At 42.7% G+C, this 17,811-nt stretch overlaps 1 protein-coding gene across 1 annotated transcript in view; it reads right to left on the bottom strand.

Annotated features, from left to right (window-relative positions):
• LOC129696242 (integrin alpha-1-like) overlaps nucleotides 1–17,811 on the bottom strand; it is a 100,494-nt gene that overhangs the window by 35,949 nt on the left and 46,734 nt on the right. The window contains exon 2 of the mRNA XM_055633951.1: nucleotides 7,094–7,214. Within this exon, the coding sequence (XP_055489926.1) occupies nucleotides 7,094–7,214 (121 nt within the window). The remainder of the gene's footprint in view (nucleotides 1–7,093; nucleotides 7,215–17,811) is intronic.

Below are 17,811 nucleotides of genomic sequence, written 5' to 3' on the forward strand. Positions count from 1 at the left end.
ATATGAACCTCGACATCTTTGCAACCCTGACTGGAAAACGATGATTGTGGAACGAAAAAATAAAAAGGTTTGGCTTTACTTCTTGGCAGCCGCACATCTCAATATGAGAAGCATCTCCAAGTCTACAACTGCCGGTACTAAGCTGTAAACAGTGTTTTCCTCCCAGCAAATGCTTATGGCTAAAGACTGCCGCAAAAAATATTCAGAGAGCAATTTGTTTCTTCCATGCCACAACTATTACACTTTCAAATTCACCCATGAAAGATAGCTTCATTTCACGGTGCGATTTATACGTTACTTCATTATAGTAAACATGCAAGTATTTTAGAATTGAGATATGTTCAAAGTCTTTGCAAATATTTACTAAATGGAAGGGTCAGGGTGTACTTGCCTAATAAATGGTTTCATTTTCAATCATGCATTGAATTCTATCTCTGCAATGTCCAAAGGAAATTGTCGGGGGTCATTGCAAAATACCATATGTTTGCAGGAATCTACCGGAAATATAACTACAAAAGAGTGCAAACTTTGACACTGAGCCTGTAAAATACTTTCTTTAAGTGGATAATATTTGTGCCATTGACTCTGAAACACACACGAGAAAAGCTCCACGTAAACTAAAGTAGTTTTCCTTGCTTCCAGTTCTCTCCGCAATCCCTCACCCCACACAATCGATCTGAAGAAGGGCCCCACCCCAACCATCACCTCTCCCTTTTCTTCAGGAAAGCTGCCTGACCCACTGAGTTGCTCCAGCATTTTGTGCCTATCTTTACTTAAAAACAACCTTGTGCGAGAAAATAAATCAACAACATGCTTAGGATATAGGATCCGCTTTTGCCAATCAGAAGTTCAAATGGTATGAATGTTCATATTAAAAAAATTGTCAGAATATGGTATACATACATAATTATTGAAATTTTAGAATCATATATATTTGCCTCGTATTATATACATATATGTATATTATATAAATAACATACAGCCTCATATATACATCATTTATATTGGAAAAAGTTACTGTAGTGCCCCCACTTTTGAGTCTTGGTATTAAATGGTCAATTAAAATAAAAACTGGAACAGACCTTTTTGCAATTTCTATACACTTAAAGCACAATCCACATGATTGATAGGGATTGCATTTTTATTTGTCCAATTATGTAAATTAATGAGGATATGCCTCAATTCCTGGCCCTTGACTTCTATTTACAGAAACATTCTGTGCTTTCGGCACTCCATCAAAATCAAACTCTCATTTGTGTTTACATTTCCAAAAGGTCCTTCAGAAAAATCCTTTACAATTCCCACATCCTTCCTTCTTTCAGAACAATTATCAAACCTTTCACCTGGATTTTGCCATCGACAATGAAACAAGGCATGGACCTGGCACCTACCCAGAAATTTATTGTCTCACACAATGCATCGTGCCACCATTATTTTAACTATTTTTAAATGGAATATCATTGACTTAATTTTTATTATTATCAATTTCAGAATGTAGAAATCATTATCAAAGTCAATAATTGCCCTTGGGAACATGCAGTGTGCTGTTTTCTTGAACAGTTGCTGATAATCCACAGTAATCTTAAATGGAGAGTTCCAGGATTGGAGCTCCGTGATGATGAAGAGATAACTATAGGTTTCTATGTCAGCATGTTGTATCAATTGAAGGGGAACATATAGTTGGCAATGTTTCCATGCACCTGCAGCTCCTGTCCTTCTTAACTTTAGAGACTGTGGTCTTGGGAATGTTTAAATTGTTTGCTTGTGTAAATGCAGACTATTTTGTAGTTAGTGCACACTGCAGCCACTGTACGCTAGTAAATGTTTCGGATGGCAGAGAGGATATCAATCAAGACAGCTGTTTTGCCCTCAGTGTGCGATGGTATGATTGCCCTCATGCCAGAACTCCAGTTCTATTTTCTCCCACCTGCATCCATCTGTCTCACCCCCTCTGGTGGGTTCAAGGTCAAAGTCTCAAGGTCAGTTTATTGTCACGTGTACCAAATAATGTACAGTGAAACTCAAATTACCATACAGCCATACTAAAAAAATAGCAACAAGACACACAACTACATAAAAGTTAATATAAACATCCACCACAGCAGATTCCCCACGTTCCTCACTGTGATGGAAGGCAATAAAGTACAAGCTTCTTCCTCTTTTATTCTCCCACAGTCAGGGCAGCGAACCATCCGCAGTCGGGGGGATTGAAGCTCCCGGAGCCGGCGGTTGAAGCCCCCATGACGGGGTGATCATAGCTCCCGCTTCGTGGTGATTGAAACTCCCGCATCAGGGCGGTCGAACCTCCTGCGGCTTAGAGTTTCCGAAGTCGGTCTCTAACCAGAGACCGCGAGCTCCGCAATGTTAAAGTCCGCAAGCTCCCGCGGTAGAGCTCAGAGGTCGATCCCAGGCCAAGTGATTGCAGGCTCCGTGATGTTAAGTCCGCAGGCACCCGAGGTGGAACTCTCGAAGTCGGTCTCCAGCAAACGCTGCCAATGCTCCTCGATGTTAGGCCACAGTGCGGACGGAGTTACGACATGGAACAAAATTGCATCTCCTTCGAGGTGAGAGATTAGAAAACGTTTCCCCAACTACCCCCCCCCATCCCCCACATAAAGCAAGTTAAACATGTACAAACAACGAAGAAGTAAGGGACAGACAGGCTATTGGCGAGGCAGCCATTTCTGGCGCCACCCAGTTTGTCTTGCCAATAGGAGAGGACATACCCAGGGATTGCGACGGAGAAGTCAGGAATCTGTCTGTGTGGACAACTGTGCTAGGTTGTGGCTTCACTCATTTTTAAGACCTTTTCCCAAATTTCGATACAAGACACAATGTTTTTGACAAGGACCCTGCTGGTCAACTGGGCAAGGAATGATTTTACCATGTTCTGTTTATTTTTATTCCTTATCTTTTTTCAACCAAACACATGATGAGTGTTTAACGGCGCTGGGCCTGTACATGCTGCAGTTTAGAAGGATGAGGGGGTCCTCATTGAAACTTACTGAATAGTGAAATGCTTGGATAGAGTGAATGCGGAGAAGATGTTTCCACTATTGGGCGGTCTAGGACCAGAGGTCATAGCTTCAGAATAAATTAATGGCCATATAGGAAGGAGTTGAGGAGGAATTTCTTTAGTCAAATGGTGGGGAATCTTTGGAATTCATTGCCACTGATGGCTGTGGAGGCCAAGTCACTGGATATTTTTAAGGCAGAGATAGATAGATTATTGATTAGTACAGGTGTCTGGGTTTATGGGAAGAAGGCAAGAGGGTTGTGAAGGAAAGGTAGATCAGCCATGATTGAATGGCGGAGTAGATTCGATGGTTCGATTGACCTAATTCTGCTCCTATCATATTTGATAAGGTGTCACATGGGAGGCTGCTAAGGAAGTTGAAATTCCACATTATCAATTGGCAGATTATGTCATGGATAACAGGATGGCGGGATGGAAGAAGGCAAAGAGTGGCAATAAAGGGGGCTTTTCTGGTTGGCTGCCAGTGACCAGCGGAGTTCTGCTGGGCCTGGTGCTGGGACCGCTGCTCTTCACGTTTTACATTAATGATTTGGATGAGGGGATTGAAGGCTTTGTGGCTAAGTTTACAGATGATACGAAAATAGGTGGAGGGGCAGGATGTCCAGAGAAAGTTGGAGAAAGAAAGCAGGGACTATGCAGAAGGACTTGGACAGATTGGGAGAGTGAGCCGAGAAATGGCAGATGGAATATAGAGTAGAAAAGTGTGGAGTCATGCATTTTTGTAGTAGGAATAAAGGCGTAGACTATTTTCTAAATGGGGAGAGAATCCAGAAATCGGAGGTGCAGAGGGACTTGTGAGTGCTGCTGCAGGATTCCCAAAAGGTTAATCTGCAAGTCAAAAAGTTAACATATGATGAGCGTTTGACTGCACTGAGTCAGTACTCGCTGAAGTTTAGAAGAATGAGGGAGGACTTCATTGAAACACACAGAATAGTGAAAGACTTGGATAGAGTGGATGTGGAGAGGATGTTTCCACTAGTGGTATGGTCTAGGATTAGAGGTCATAGCCTCAGAATTAAATGGACGTTCTTTTAGAAAGGAGTTGAGGTGGATTTAATTTTGTCAGAGGGTGGTGAATCTGTGGAATTATTTGTCACAGAAGGCTGTAGATGCCAAGTAAGTCAATATTTTTAAGGCAGAGATAGATACTGTATAGTTTTGATTAGCACGGGTGTCAGATGTTATGGGGAGAAGACAGGAGAATAGGGTTAGGACGGAGAGATAGATCAGCTATGATATCTTTAGACTTGGTGGACCGAATGGCCTTATTCTACTCCTATCACATGATCTTATGATTTTATGATCACTTATGTACTTTATCTATTGTACTTGCCAGTCATTTCAGAGGAAATATCTGCATTAGTCATACAAAGGCCAGACCACGCAAGGAAGGCACATTTCCTCTGTTGGGTAGCATGAGAGAACCACAGTGACAAAACAAATAACTATTTTTATGGTGATCATTACCAATGACTAGTATATTTATAAAATCATTTTACTTTAATTTCCAAATCTGTCATGGTGGGATTTCAAATTGAGAGTCTTGGATTGTTAGTCCAAACATTCCCTGCCTTGTTCAGAAGTAACTCAGAGGTTAAAAGGCAGATGGTTGGAAAAAAAGGCCTGAGGTTAAATCTCAGTGTGATAACGACTGATTGAACAGAAGAAAATTGTGAAGCCAGAGGAAGGAACATAGGAGGAGGGGAGAATTAGGTGAGAGTTGAGCTGTGGCACAGGGGAAGGAAGGGGATGGGGTGTCGTTAGAGATTACCTATGATTGGAAAATTCAATGTTTATATCTTTGGGTTGTAAACTGTACAGCCTCCCGTTTGTACACAACCTCATTCTAGCAATGGAGGATGCCCAGGACAGAAAAGTCAGTATGGGAATGGGAAGTAACCAGGAGATCCAGTGGGCCTTGGCAGACCAAATGTGTGTAGGAGTGTGTGAGTGTGAGCAATAATTTCCTCTAATTGTCCTGTTGGCTCCTGCTGTTCACCCGTGATGAATCATCTCCTTCCCCCCACCCCACCCCACCAACACCCACACCCACACCCACACCCACCCCACCCCTACTCACAACCTGTTTTTATGGAGAATGGCCACAGAGGTCACCTACACTCTCTGTCTACACCCTCTCCTGGTGATCACCCATCTACTTTCTGCCTTACCCTCGGTGTGATCACCTCACTATAACTCTTATCCATGAGATGATATCTATGAAATGCTGACATAGTAATGTCAGCAAAACTAAGGAGATTGTTATTCTCAATGTCAGCACGACTATGGAGATTGTTATTGACTTCAGGAAGTGAAGCAGTACACACACCCCGTTATACAATGATGACCTTGCCAAGGAAGCGGGAAATGTAAATGGTAAGTACGTAGAGTTGGTCGAAAGCTTTAAGTTCCCTGGAATAAATATCACCAGCAATTTGGCTTGGACTTAAGCTATGACCAAGAAAGCACTACACCTCTAGTTCCTTAGAAAGATTAGGAAATTTGGCATATCCCCAACAACCCTCACCAACTTCTACAGATGTGCCGTGGGTAACATTTTATCGGAATGCATCACAGCTTGGTTTTGAGAAGCTCCATGCAAGACCGCAAGAAATTGCAGAGAGTTGTGGACGAAGCCCAGACCATCAAGCAAACCAAGCTCCCTCCCGCCTACACTTAGCGCATTCTTCCAGATTTAGTCACAGTTTCTTCCCAGCTGTTATCAGGCAATTGAACGGTCCTCTCATCGGGTTGAGTGTGGTAGTCTGACTCATTGGAATCCTTTGAACTATCTTTAATCGGACTTTATCATGCACTAAATGTTGTACCCTTTATCCTTTATCTGTGCACTGTGGATGGTTTGATTATATAGTATTTTCTTTGACTGGATGGCATGTAGACGAAAGCTTTTCACTGTACCTTGGTAAATGTGATAATAATAAACTAAACTAAACTATCATGCTCTCATTCTCCCAGTCGATCCCGAGGTTGTCCATCTGCGACTCCGGTTCCCTAATACTGCCTTATTCTAATCCCTTCTTATAAAATACATGTCATGCTGAAATTGTATCGTCTTTACTCTTGTGTGCCGGTAATTTTTCCTGTCTAGATTTCTCTAAAATGTTGTCTAAATGATGTGTTTTGGAGATCTTGGTTGCTGATTAACACAATAAGCTCTAAACCATGATGAAAGTACTCAGTTATACTAAATATACAGACTGCTGACTGCTTTATGTAGTAATTGGCATGACAGGGAATTTGGTGGTAAGTACTTATTACATGTGAATTTCTTTGTCATGACTTGCCTCATTTATTATTTATTCTGAGGATAATGGTTTAGTTGGAAAGCTTTGTTGATTTTCTGTAAGATCAGTCAAAAACATGTCTAATTAATTAAACATCCATTACATCTCACAGATGTTTACATTTCAACCAGGGCCCTCCTGAAAAATAGTTGCAAATCAAAGTGGTAGAAAGAGTTTGTGTGTCAGCAAATGAACATGCTTGTGGCAAGATGATTATCCAAACCAATATTTAATTTATATATGTAACATGAACAATAATTTCATACATTTTAAAAGATTGACAAGAGTCAGAGCATAAAACAGTTAAGTATCCTTAACAATTCACACAATGGTCGATATCTGACATATTTGAATGAGTAATGGTCATAGAAATGTGTACTGCTTGCTGGAATCTTCTGCTTCTCCCGATGCATGGTTGCCACTGTACACAGAGAGCAAGGATACAACATCTAGACCAAATTAGACAAATTAGATAATCATAACTTCTCCAGAGGGGTTGGTACACATTACAGATGGTGATTTATCCAGTATACAGTATTTGCTCCTTACATCAACACCCCAAAACTGGTCATGTCAGTTCAAATATAGTTCATTTCAAAGACACTGGAGAAATGTATCCTTGCTCTCTATATGCATGTATAGTAGTAATTGTGCATTGTACTCTGCTTTTGGAATCTGGCCCCTTAGACTTCATGTAACTGAATTTCAGTAGCGCAGCCTGTACTAAAATACTAAAAAAATTACTACTTGCCATTTTCCTTCTTTGTTTTCAAATTGTTTAACGGTGTATCCAAACATATCTCCTTGTGAACCATTAAATATCATAGGGCTTTTCATATCAATGTTGAATGAATTGGCCTGCTGCAGAATACCTGTGAGAAAAGCAAGGAATAAAATAAATAAACAATGTACATTTATCACGTGGAAAATGTAATCATGGATTTATAAAGGTACAGATAAAAAATGGGTCAAGTATGGCAGTCAAAAATTAGAGATGTAAGGGTTGCCGAACAATTTTACTCCATCATCCAATTCCCACACTGACCTTTCTATCCATGGCCTCCTCCACTATTAGAGTGATGCCACATGTAAATCGGGGGAACAGCACCTCATATTTCTCTTGGGTAGCTTACAATCCAGCGGTCAGACCGTTGATTTATCTAATTTCAAGTAACCCCTGCATTCCCTTTCTCCTCCCCTTCCCCCCCCCCCCCCCCCCCCCCCCCCCTTCCCCACCCTAGTCATCCTACAAGTCCAACTGTTTGCATCCCTGTATCCCCATCACTATCACTGCTTCCACAGCCAACAATGAACCATTGTGGACTCCACCCTACCTTGGTCATCTGTTGCCGGCCCTGATTTGTTCTGGCCTTTTCCTACTTCCAGTCTCTGCCCCTCTCCCCTCCCCTCTACTTTCATTCTGAAGAGGGTTTTGACTTAAAACATCACCCATCCTTTTTCTACAGAGATGTTGCCTTGGCCGCTGAGTTACTCCAATACTTTGTGTCTAATCTCAATTTAAATCCGTTGATTGGAATTTGTTACATCATTGCACTCCTCAGCCTGTATCAGGGGCACATGCCCTGATACAATAGTGGACAAAAATAACAGGCCAGAGACACACTACCATAGCTGTGACATTTAACAAGCAGTAAAATATTGGTAGCATTTCAAATGTTGTTTCCAAAGACATATTGGTACAATAATTTCCTGCAATTAATCCTTTCCATAATCAATTGCTCTGTGACATATCCAAAGGCCAAAGATACCAAAACTAAAAACGGATCACTTGCCAGTTGTGAGATTAGTACCCGAGTGCTCTCAATCAAATGAGTCAGTTCCTCATTTCCTAATTTCTAGTTTGAGTTTGGGTTTAGTAAATTGTCATAGGTACAGAGGTTCTGTGAAAAGCTTTTGTTGCGTGATAACCAGTCAGTGGAGAAACAATATTTTATTACAATCGAGCCATCCACAGTGCACAGATACATGATAAAGGTATTAACGGGAATACCGTTTAGTACAAGATAAAGCCAGTAACATCCAATCAAAGATATTCCAAGGGTCTCCAGTGAAGTAAATAGTAGTACAAGACTGGTCTCTAGTTTTGTACAATGGCTCAGTTGCCTGATAATAGCTGGGAAGAATCTGTCCGTGAATCTGGAGGTGTGCCTTTTCACACTTCTATACCTTTTGCCCGATGGGAGAGGGGAGAAGAGGGAATGGCTGGGATGTGACTCGCCCTTGATTATGCTGGTGGTCTTGCCGAGGTAGCATGAGGTGTAAATGGGGTCAATGGAAGGGAGGTTGGTTTGTGTGATGGTCTGGGCTGTGCACAATTCTGTGCAATTTCTTGCAGTTTTTAATGGAGCTGATCCCAAACCATGCTGTGATGCATCCAGATAAAATGCTTTCTACAGTGCATCTGTAGAAGTTGGTGAGAGTGTTGCGGACATGCCAAACTTCCAAAGCCTTCTAAGGAAGTAGAGGCGTTGGCGTGCTTTCTTGCTTTTGGTGCTAATAAGGAGCTGAACTGTTCACACACGGACACTACATCGGGGCGGTCCCTTTATTTCCTTTAATATTTCCTGTCCTCGAGGATGTTCACAAATCTATGACCATAGTTCGTATATAAATGTAGCAATTACATTTGATGTAATTTTCACAATTACACCTTACGAAACACAGGATACAGGATGCAGCTCTGTTCTGCATTCTACTATTGAAGGCACACAAATGAAACAACCTATTCAAGAAACAGGAAGTTTTTTTTTTTAGAAAGAAACAATTGTGAAATTATCTCCCTTACACCGTGGCTGAATGAAACTTAGTTCCTGAGTCATGACACAATTGATTCTTTGTACAGGTCCACCCTGGGTTGCAGCACAGTTGCATTCCTGTGAACTGTTCATAACCTGGACAGTTTGCAGGCAGTCTCGAACCGAGTTACCAGGAGGCAGAAGATGCTTGCAGCTCCACAACATGCGGCCAAGTCAGTTGTGACAGCCTTGGTGTGTTTAAAGTTCAATTGTATTTGTCCTCTGAATTGACATTATCAAAAAACAAGAACAATTTATGAAGATAATATGTACATAGTTGTCAAATACTGTTTGCAAGTATATCTGATCTTCCCGTAGAACAAAGATTAGTTTGTAAACATTCTGTAAACATTCATCTTTGTCAAAAATTGCATGTTGAAGAAAAAATGTTTGAATATAGTTTAAAAAAAACCTGTGTCTATCACAGCTGTTGTCTCAAAAGAGCTTAATAATGGCATTTATTCATTGGTGCGAATAAGAATTCACAATTTAACATTTGCTGATGTAAAATCATTAGAACAAATTAAATGTCCTTTTAATGTAATTTTATGACAGCATTTAACTGTTGAGAGACTGCTTTCCAGATAAATTAGTTTAAGATACTAAGAAAATGTAAAATTAATGAAACAATCACAATGTTAATAGACACAAAATGCTGGAGTAACTCAGCAGGGCAGGCATCATCTCTGGAGAGATGGAATGGGTGACGTTTTCGGGTCGAGACCCTTCATCAGACTGATCACAATGTTAAATTCTGCCTTGGTCATTATCACATTTGCCTTGGAGTTAGTTGGTCACATCCAACCCCCATTTTGAGGATTAGAATGCCTGGGATGTATGTGAATCCCATTACGGTATCAAGATGATCTTCACTGTTCCTCATTATCATCCATTTCGTCATATGATCAGGGCAGTGGGGACCTTCATCAAGTGAATAATTGTCCAAGCCATTTGTTGCACACTCAGGTAGAAAGATGGGGAATGGAGTCACAAGTAGTTATTGTGCAAGATAGGTACATGCCTCTTAATGTTCTAAAGGCTGGTTGTTTCATTTCACAAATTAGCTGCCAGTCTTGAGGCGCCGATGTAATCATTTGCAATTAAAATCACTGAGGAGTTTCCTATCTCATGCGACCAATACTTTCATATTCCGGTGTGGGTGAAAGCAAAAGACAATTATCTGAGACTAGACCAAGTGCAGACCCGTTGGGTCTGCTCCCCCAATGGTGTGATTCCCCCAACCCAATATTCCACCATGCACTCGTCTCCTCCAATGGAACTGAAGCCGTTGCCAAATGTAAGTTTCCAGCACTCCCCTGCCTCCCTCAATTGCACCTCCCCTGCCTGCTGCAGCAGTGAAAAGTTCAGTGTTCCTGTCTTGCAACTTTGTTTCGAAGTGTGTTGGAAGCTGACAGGAAGGAGCAGCGAATCAAAAGGAAGAAAGGCAGCTGGCAGCCGGACGGCAGGCGGCAGCCACAGACTTTTATATATATAATATAGATAGATAGTGAAAAGCACCTAAACTTTGAACCCTCTGCTCTTTCCCATGATCTCATTGAATATGTTCATCAGCAGCGAACCCTGCCAGGACCCGATACGAAAAGACTATAGCTCAGGCAACATGACCCTCAGAATGCTGGGGAGATAAATAACCTTCAGGGCACGAAGGAGGCCAAATTGATGGTAATTGGGAGCGATAAAGGGGTTTGAACAAGTGTACATGGAGAGAGGAGAGGCACCCAATACGTTTGCTAACTAATTATAGATACATTTTTATGGCGTGCATGGATCATGTCTGGACCAATAACACTTATGGACGATTAATGGCACGAGAAGGACAAGGAGCAGGACAACCCACCCTGTATCAGCCATAGGGTGATAGGCAAACATATGAATATTTTGACCGGAACATTTCACACATAGAGGCAGGAGTATTTAGACATACAGTACAGGCTTGGATAAAGGAGGTTACAGAGGCTGAGAAATTTAAAAAACAAATAAGGAAGAATTAAGCCTGCTAAGGGCCAAAGCAAAGGTGCCATAGCGGAAACGAGAGAGGGGGCAAAGCCAGCAATGGTCTCTCGGGCCACCCATCCTAATATAGACCCCTTGCTGGAAGAGGGCAAAATTAATGTCAGAAAGCTGACCAGCATGGACAGCAGGGTTTTTGTATTCCAGTTGTGGGAGCTTCCACGCACTATTGTATCCAGCAAGGCACCCATTTCACTGCCCAGATCATGCAGATTACTATGTCCTATATTCAAAATAGATTACTATTTTCAAAATAAACCAGAAATTCCACATAGCGTGCCATCCACAGACAAGTGGCAGAGCTGAAAGAAGAAATAGAATCCGAGAACACATGATTCAGAAAACTGTCCAACAGAACAATTCCATTAGGAATACTCTCCTATGTGTTGTCCTCATGCTGGTAAGGAATATATCAAATTTAACTGAGATCATCCCTCATATTTTGAGGACAGGACGGCCACCAAGAAGAACTATGGATCTTCTGGGACTTGACTTCTCAGAGCCCAAGGATGTGGTCTTAAGTTATGAGAAGGTTGTGCAACAGCTATGGGACAATATCCAGGCTGCACAAATATCATCTTCAGTTGAGGTGGGTCCCATAGAAACATAGAAAATAGGTGCAGGAGGAGGCCATTCGGCCCTTCGAGCCAGCACCGCCATTCATTGTGATCATGGTTGATCGTCCCCAATCAATAACCCGTGCCTGCCTTCTCCCCATATCCCTTGATTCCACTAGCCCCTAGAGCACTATCTAACTCTCTCTTAAATCCATCCAGTGACTTGGCCTCCACTGCCCTCTGTGGTAGAGAATTCCACAAATTCTTCAGTCTTAAATGGCTTCCCTTTTATTCTAAGACTGTGGCCCCTGATTCTGGACTCACCCAACATTGGGAACATTTTTCCTGCATCTAGCTTGTCCAGTCCTTTTATAATTTTATATGTTTCTATAAGATATCCCCTCATCCTTCTAAACTCCAGAGAAAACACGCCTAGTCTTTTCAATCTTTCCTCATATGACAGCCCCGCCATTCCAGGGATCAATCTTGTGAACCTACGCTGCACTGCCTCAATCACAAGGATGTCCTTCCTCAAATTAGAAGACCAAAGCTGAACACAATAATCCAGATGTGGTCTCGCCAGAGCCCTATACAACTGCAGAAGAACCTCTTTACTCCTATACTGAAATCCTCTTGATATGAAGGCCAACATTCCATTAGCTTCTTTCACTGCCTGCTGTACCTGCACGCCAACTTTCAGTGACTGGTGTACAAGGCCACCCAGGTCTCGCTGCACCCACTCCTTGCCTAACCTAACCCCCTCGAGATAATAATCTATAACCATATATAACAATATAACAATTACAGCACGGAAACAGGCCATCTCGGCCCTACAAGTCCGTGCCGAACAACTTTTTTCCCTTAGTCCCACCTGCCTGCACTCATACCATAACCCTCCATTCCCTTCTCATCCATATGCCTATCCAATTTATTTTTAAATGATACCAACAAACCTGCCTCCACCACTTCCACTGGAAGTTCATTCCACACCGTACCACTCTCTGAGTAAAGAAGTTCCCCCTCATGTTACCCCTAAACTTGTGTCCCTTAATTCTGAAGTCATGTCCTCTTGTTTGAATCTTCCCTATTCTCAAAGGGAAAAGCTGATCCACATCAACTCTGTCTATCCCTCTCATCATTTTAAAGACCTCTATCAAGTCCCCCTTAACCTTCTGCGCTCCAGAGAATAAAGACCTAACTTATTCAACCTTTCTCTGTAACTTAGTTGTTGAAACCCAGGCAACATGCTAGTAAATCTCCTCTGTGCTCTCTCTATTTTGTTGACATCCTTCCTATAATTGGGCGACCAAAATTGTACACCATACTCCAGATTTGGTCTCACCAATGCCTTGTACAATTTTAACATTACATCCCAGCTTCTATACTCAATGCTATAAAGGCTAGCATACCAAAAGCTTTCTTTACCACCCTATCTATATGAGATTCCACCTTCAAGGAACTATGCACGGTTATTCCCAGATCCCTCTGTTCAACTGTATTCTTCAATTCCCTACCATTTACCATGTACATCCTATTTTGATTTGTCCTGCCAAGGTGTAGCACCTCACATTTATCAGCATTAAACTCCATCTGCCATCTTTCAGCCCATTCTTCCAAATGGCCTAAATCACTCTGTAGACTTTGGAAATCCTCTTCATTATCCACAACACCCCCTATCTTGGTATCATCTGCATACTTACTAATCCAATTTACCACACCTTCATCCAGATCATTGATGTACATGACAAACAACAAAGGACCCAACATCGATCCCTGAGGCACCCCACTAGTCACCTGCCTCCAACCCGACAAATAACCATCCACCATTACCCTCTGGCTTCTCCCATTCAGCCACTGTTGAATCCATCTTGCTACTCCTGCATTTATACCCAACAGTTGAACCTTCTTAACCAACCTTCCATGAGGAACCTTGTCAAAGGCCTTACTAAAGTCCATATAGACAACATCCACTGCTTTACCCTCGTCAATTTCCCTAGTAACCTCTTCAAAAAATTCAAGAAGATTAGTCAAACATGACCTTCCAGGCACAAATCCATGTTGACTGTTCCTAATCAGATCCTGTTTATCCAGATGCTTATATATATTATCTCTAAGTATCTTTTCCATTAATTTGCCCACCACTGAAGTCAAACTAACAGGTCTATAATTGCTAGGTTTACTCTTAGAACCCTTTTAAAACAATGGAACAACATGCGCAGTACGCCAATCCTCGGGAACTATTCCCGTTTCTAATGACATTTGAAATATTTCTGTCATAGCCCCGGCTATTTCTACACTAACTTCCCTCAATGTCCTAGGGAATATCCTGTCAGGACCTGGAGACTTATCCACTTTTATATTTTTCAAAAGTGTCAGTACTTCTTTTACTTTGAAACTCATAGTATCCATAGCTACTCTACTAGTTTCCCTTACCTCACATAATTCAATATCCTTCTCCTTGGTGAATACCGAAGACAAGAAATTGTTCAATATCTCCCCCATCTCTTTTGGCTCTGCAGATAGCTGTCCACTCGGTCTCTCCAATGGACCAATTTTATCCCTCGTTATCCTTTTACTATTAATATAGCTGTAGAAACCCTTTGGATTTACTTTTACCTTACTTGCCAAAGCAACCTCATGTCTTCTTTTTTTTTAGTTTTTCTAATTTCTTTCTTAAGATTCTTTTTACATTCCTTATACTCCTCAAGCACCTCATTTACTTCATGCTGCCTATAATTATTGTAGATCTCCCTCTTTTTCCGAACAAGATGTCCAATTTCCCTTGAAAACCAGGGCTCTTTCCAATTTTACTTCGGAGTCACGTGAGTGATTCCGTGAAGACCCCGTTCAGCACGCATGCGCGACATCAAATGGATGTTAAAACCCCAAAAATATATATTTTTCACAAAAGTTATCAAGCAATATGGCACGCCAGATATCGATTTATTTGCATCTAGGCTAAATCACCAGGTACCTATGTATGTCGCTTGGGAACCAGACCCTGAGGCAGCAGCGGTAGATGCGTTTGCGCTGGATTGGGGAAATACACAGCCATGGTTCCCAATACTCCATGACATGGTTGTTGGAATTCCGATGGTATTCCCCAGTGACCCAGCATTATTAACACTCAGTGTTGGGCACAAGCCACCCGTGCCATGAGAAAATCAAACTCCTGGGTTGCAGATGCTGCACAAACCACTTCTGGGACTGGGATTATCATAACAAACCGTCGACACCATGTCAGCATCCCTCCGAATATCCACTAAAAAACAGCACTTGTCCAGCATGAAAAAATGGGAGAAGTACTGCTTGAATACAGGGACCACCTACACAACCGCTACAGTTACCAACGTACTGGAATTCCTGGCGAACCTTCACCACGATGCAGCACTTCAGCTACAGAGCCATCAACACAGCTAGAATTGCCCTGACTGTCTATTTAAAACCAGCTCCAGGACAACAGGCCATGGGGTCCCACCAGCTGGTGGTCAAACTAATGAAGGGTATTTACAACTCTAACCCCTAGACCAAGGTACACCCATAAATGGGATGTTAGTGTGGTCCTGACATACCTCAGGGGATGCCCACTAGCCAGATCCCTCAACCTGAAACCATCTATGCTCAAAACACTCATGTTGATGGCACTTGTAGCTGCACAGAGGGTCCAGTCACTACACCTATTGCGACTGGACACCATGCTCACAGCTCCAGACCAGATCTCTGTCGTTATCCAGGGAATGATCAAACAGAGCAGACCAGGAACATCTAATCCAGTCGTGGAATTCCGGGCTTACCCGCCAGAAACACGGTTATGTGCCATGACCCTATTATCCTACATAGACACAACCAAAATATTCGAGGGAGATGAAAAGCCTTGTGGGTCAGTCATAAAAAACCTTATGGTCGGGTGACGAGCCATTTCGAGATGGCTCAAGCAGGTGCTAAAAGTTGTTGTGATAAAAACTAACATGTACAAAGTTCATTCCACCAGGGCAGCATCCACGTCGATGGCTAAAAGAATGGACGTGCCTATAAACCACATCCTGGCTACAGCAGGATGGTGGGGGGTAAGACCGTTCAGAAATTTTATAATAAGCCGTTGGCAAAATCTGTTTTATTTGCAGGAAAGATTTTACAGACTGCAAATATTTAATTTAAGCCCAGGGGAACAATTTAATTTCTTTGTTGTTATTGTTAAAAAATACCATTGTGTTTTTCTACAAACAGATTCATTGGTTGATTACGATAACACACTTCCTCCTTCAAAGACTTCGGCAGTGATGTAGTAATAACTGTTACACGGTTTGAAATTACAGAGCTTTGAAATTTTCACGGAATCACTCACGTGACTCCGAAGTAAAATAGTAAGATTAAACGAGAGCTTACCAGTTTGAAGTTTGATCTGTATTTTATGAGGAGTTACGATGAGGGATTACGTGCCCTCCGCTCCCACCCTCAATAATATGGGTCAAATTCATAAACTGATGTCTCCTTATCTTTACTATGTTTACTTCAATAACTGTGTCTATCTGTGATTCCACACCGCTGCTTTGAAGTATGCCGCGCATGCGTGCTGAACGGGTTCTTCACGTAATCCCTCATCGTAACTCCTCATAAAATACAGATCAAACTTCAAACTGGTAAGTTCTCGTTTAATCTTACTATTTTTACTGTTTCCTTTCAACCGAACAGGAACATGAAGATTCTGTAATCTGCCCCCTTGTTTTTGCCGCCAGTGGATAATCTCACATTTATCTATATTATACTGCATCTGCCACGTATCTGCCCACACCCTCAACCTGTCCAGGTCACCCTGCAACCTCCTAACATCCTCTTCACAGTTCACCCTGCCACCCAGCTTTGTGTCATCAGCAAACTTGCTAGTGTTGCTCCTAATTCCCTCTTCCAAATCATTAACAGTTGCGGCCCCAACACCGAGCCTTGCGGCACTCATTCTGAAAAGGACCCGTTCACTCCTACTCTTTGCTTCCTGTCTGCCAACCAATTTTCTATCCATGTCAACACCCTACCCCCAAAGCCATGTGCTCTAATTTTAGTCACCAGTCTCCCGTGCGGGACCTTATCAAAGGCTTTCTGAAAGTCTAGATACACTACATCCACTGGCACCCCTTCATCCATTTTACTTTAACGGTTTCCACTGCCTGAAGCACCAAAGATCTGGCGCCGTGCCAAGGTGATCGCTCTGCCGAAGCCAAACAATCTAGCGATGACCCCAAGGGATACCGACCCATCTCACTGCTGTGTGTTCCATACAAGCTCCTGGAACGTCTCCTCCACACACGTCTCAATCCAGTGATCGACCCCCAGCTGCCTAAGGAACAGGCTGGCTTCTGAAGCAGTAGGTCAACGGCGGACCAGGTGACCCTCCTGTGCCAAGACATAGAGGACAGCTTCCAGGCAGGGGTGAAGGCAGGCGCTGTCTTCTTGGATCTCATCGCTGCATATGATACTGTCTGGCTGCGTGGACTACACATGAAGCTTCTGGAAACCATCCCAGACAAGCACATGGTGAGCTTCATCATGGAGATGCTGAGCAACGGCAGCTTCAGGCTACACACCAGCAACGGGCAATGCAGCAGGGTGAGGAAACGCAAGAACGGCGTCCCACAGGGCTCAGTGTTGGCACCAATGCAGTTCAACATCTACATCCATGACCTGCCTGCAACTCAGTCAAAGAAGTATGACTATGCTGATGACCCGGCCATCCTACTCAGTAAACCATCCTGGGAAGCAGCAGAAGAGGGCCTCTCTGAAGACATGAACATCCTGTCTTCATACCTGAGCAACTGGTGCCTCAAGCTCAACATGGGTAAGACAACATCTTCAATGTTCCACCTCAACAACAAGGAAGCGACCCGCGAGGTGAACATCATGGTGGATAGCGCCCGGTTACGGTCCCAGCCCGTCCCCACGTACCTCGGTGTGAAACTTGACAGAACGTTGTCATTCAAAGAACACCTGGAAGGTGCCAAGGCAAAGACAAGCGCCCGTGCCGCACTGATATGCCGCCTAGCCGGCACCACATGGGGAGCCACGCGAAGACA

The sequence above is a fragment of the Leucoraja erinacea genome, chromosome 1, assembly GCF_028641065.1.
Source record: "Leucoraja erinacea ecotype New England chromosome 1, Leri_hhj_1, whole genome shotgun sequence".
Lineage (NCBI taxonomy): Eukaryota > Metazoa > Chordata > Chondrichthyes > Rajiformes > Rajidae > Leucoraja > Leucoraja erinaceus.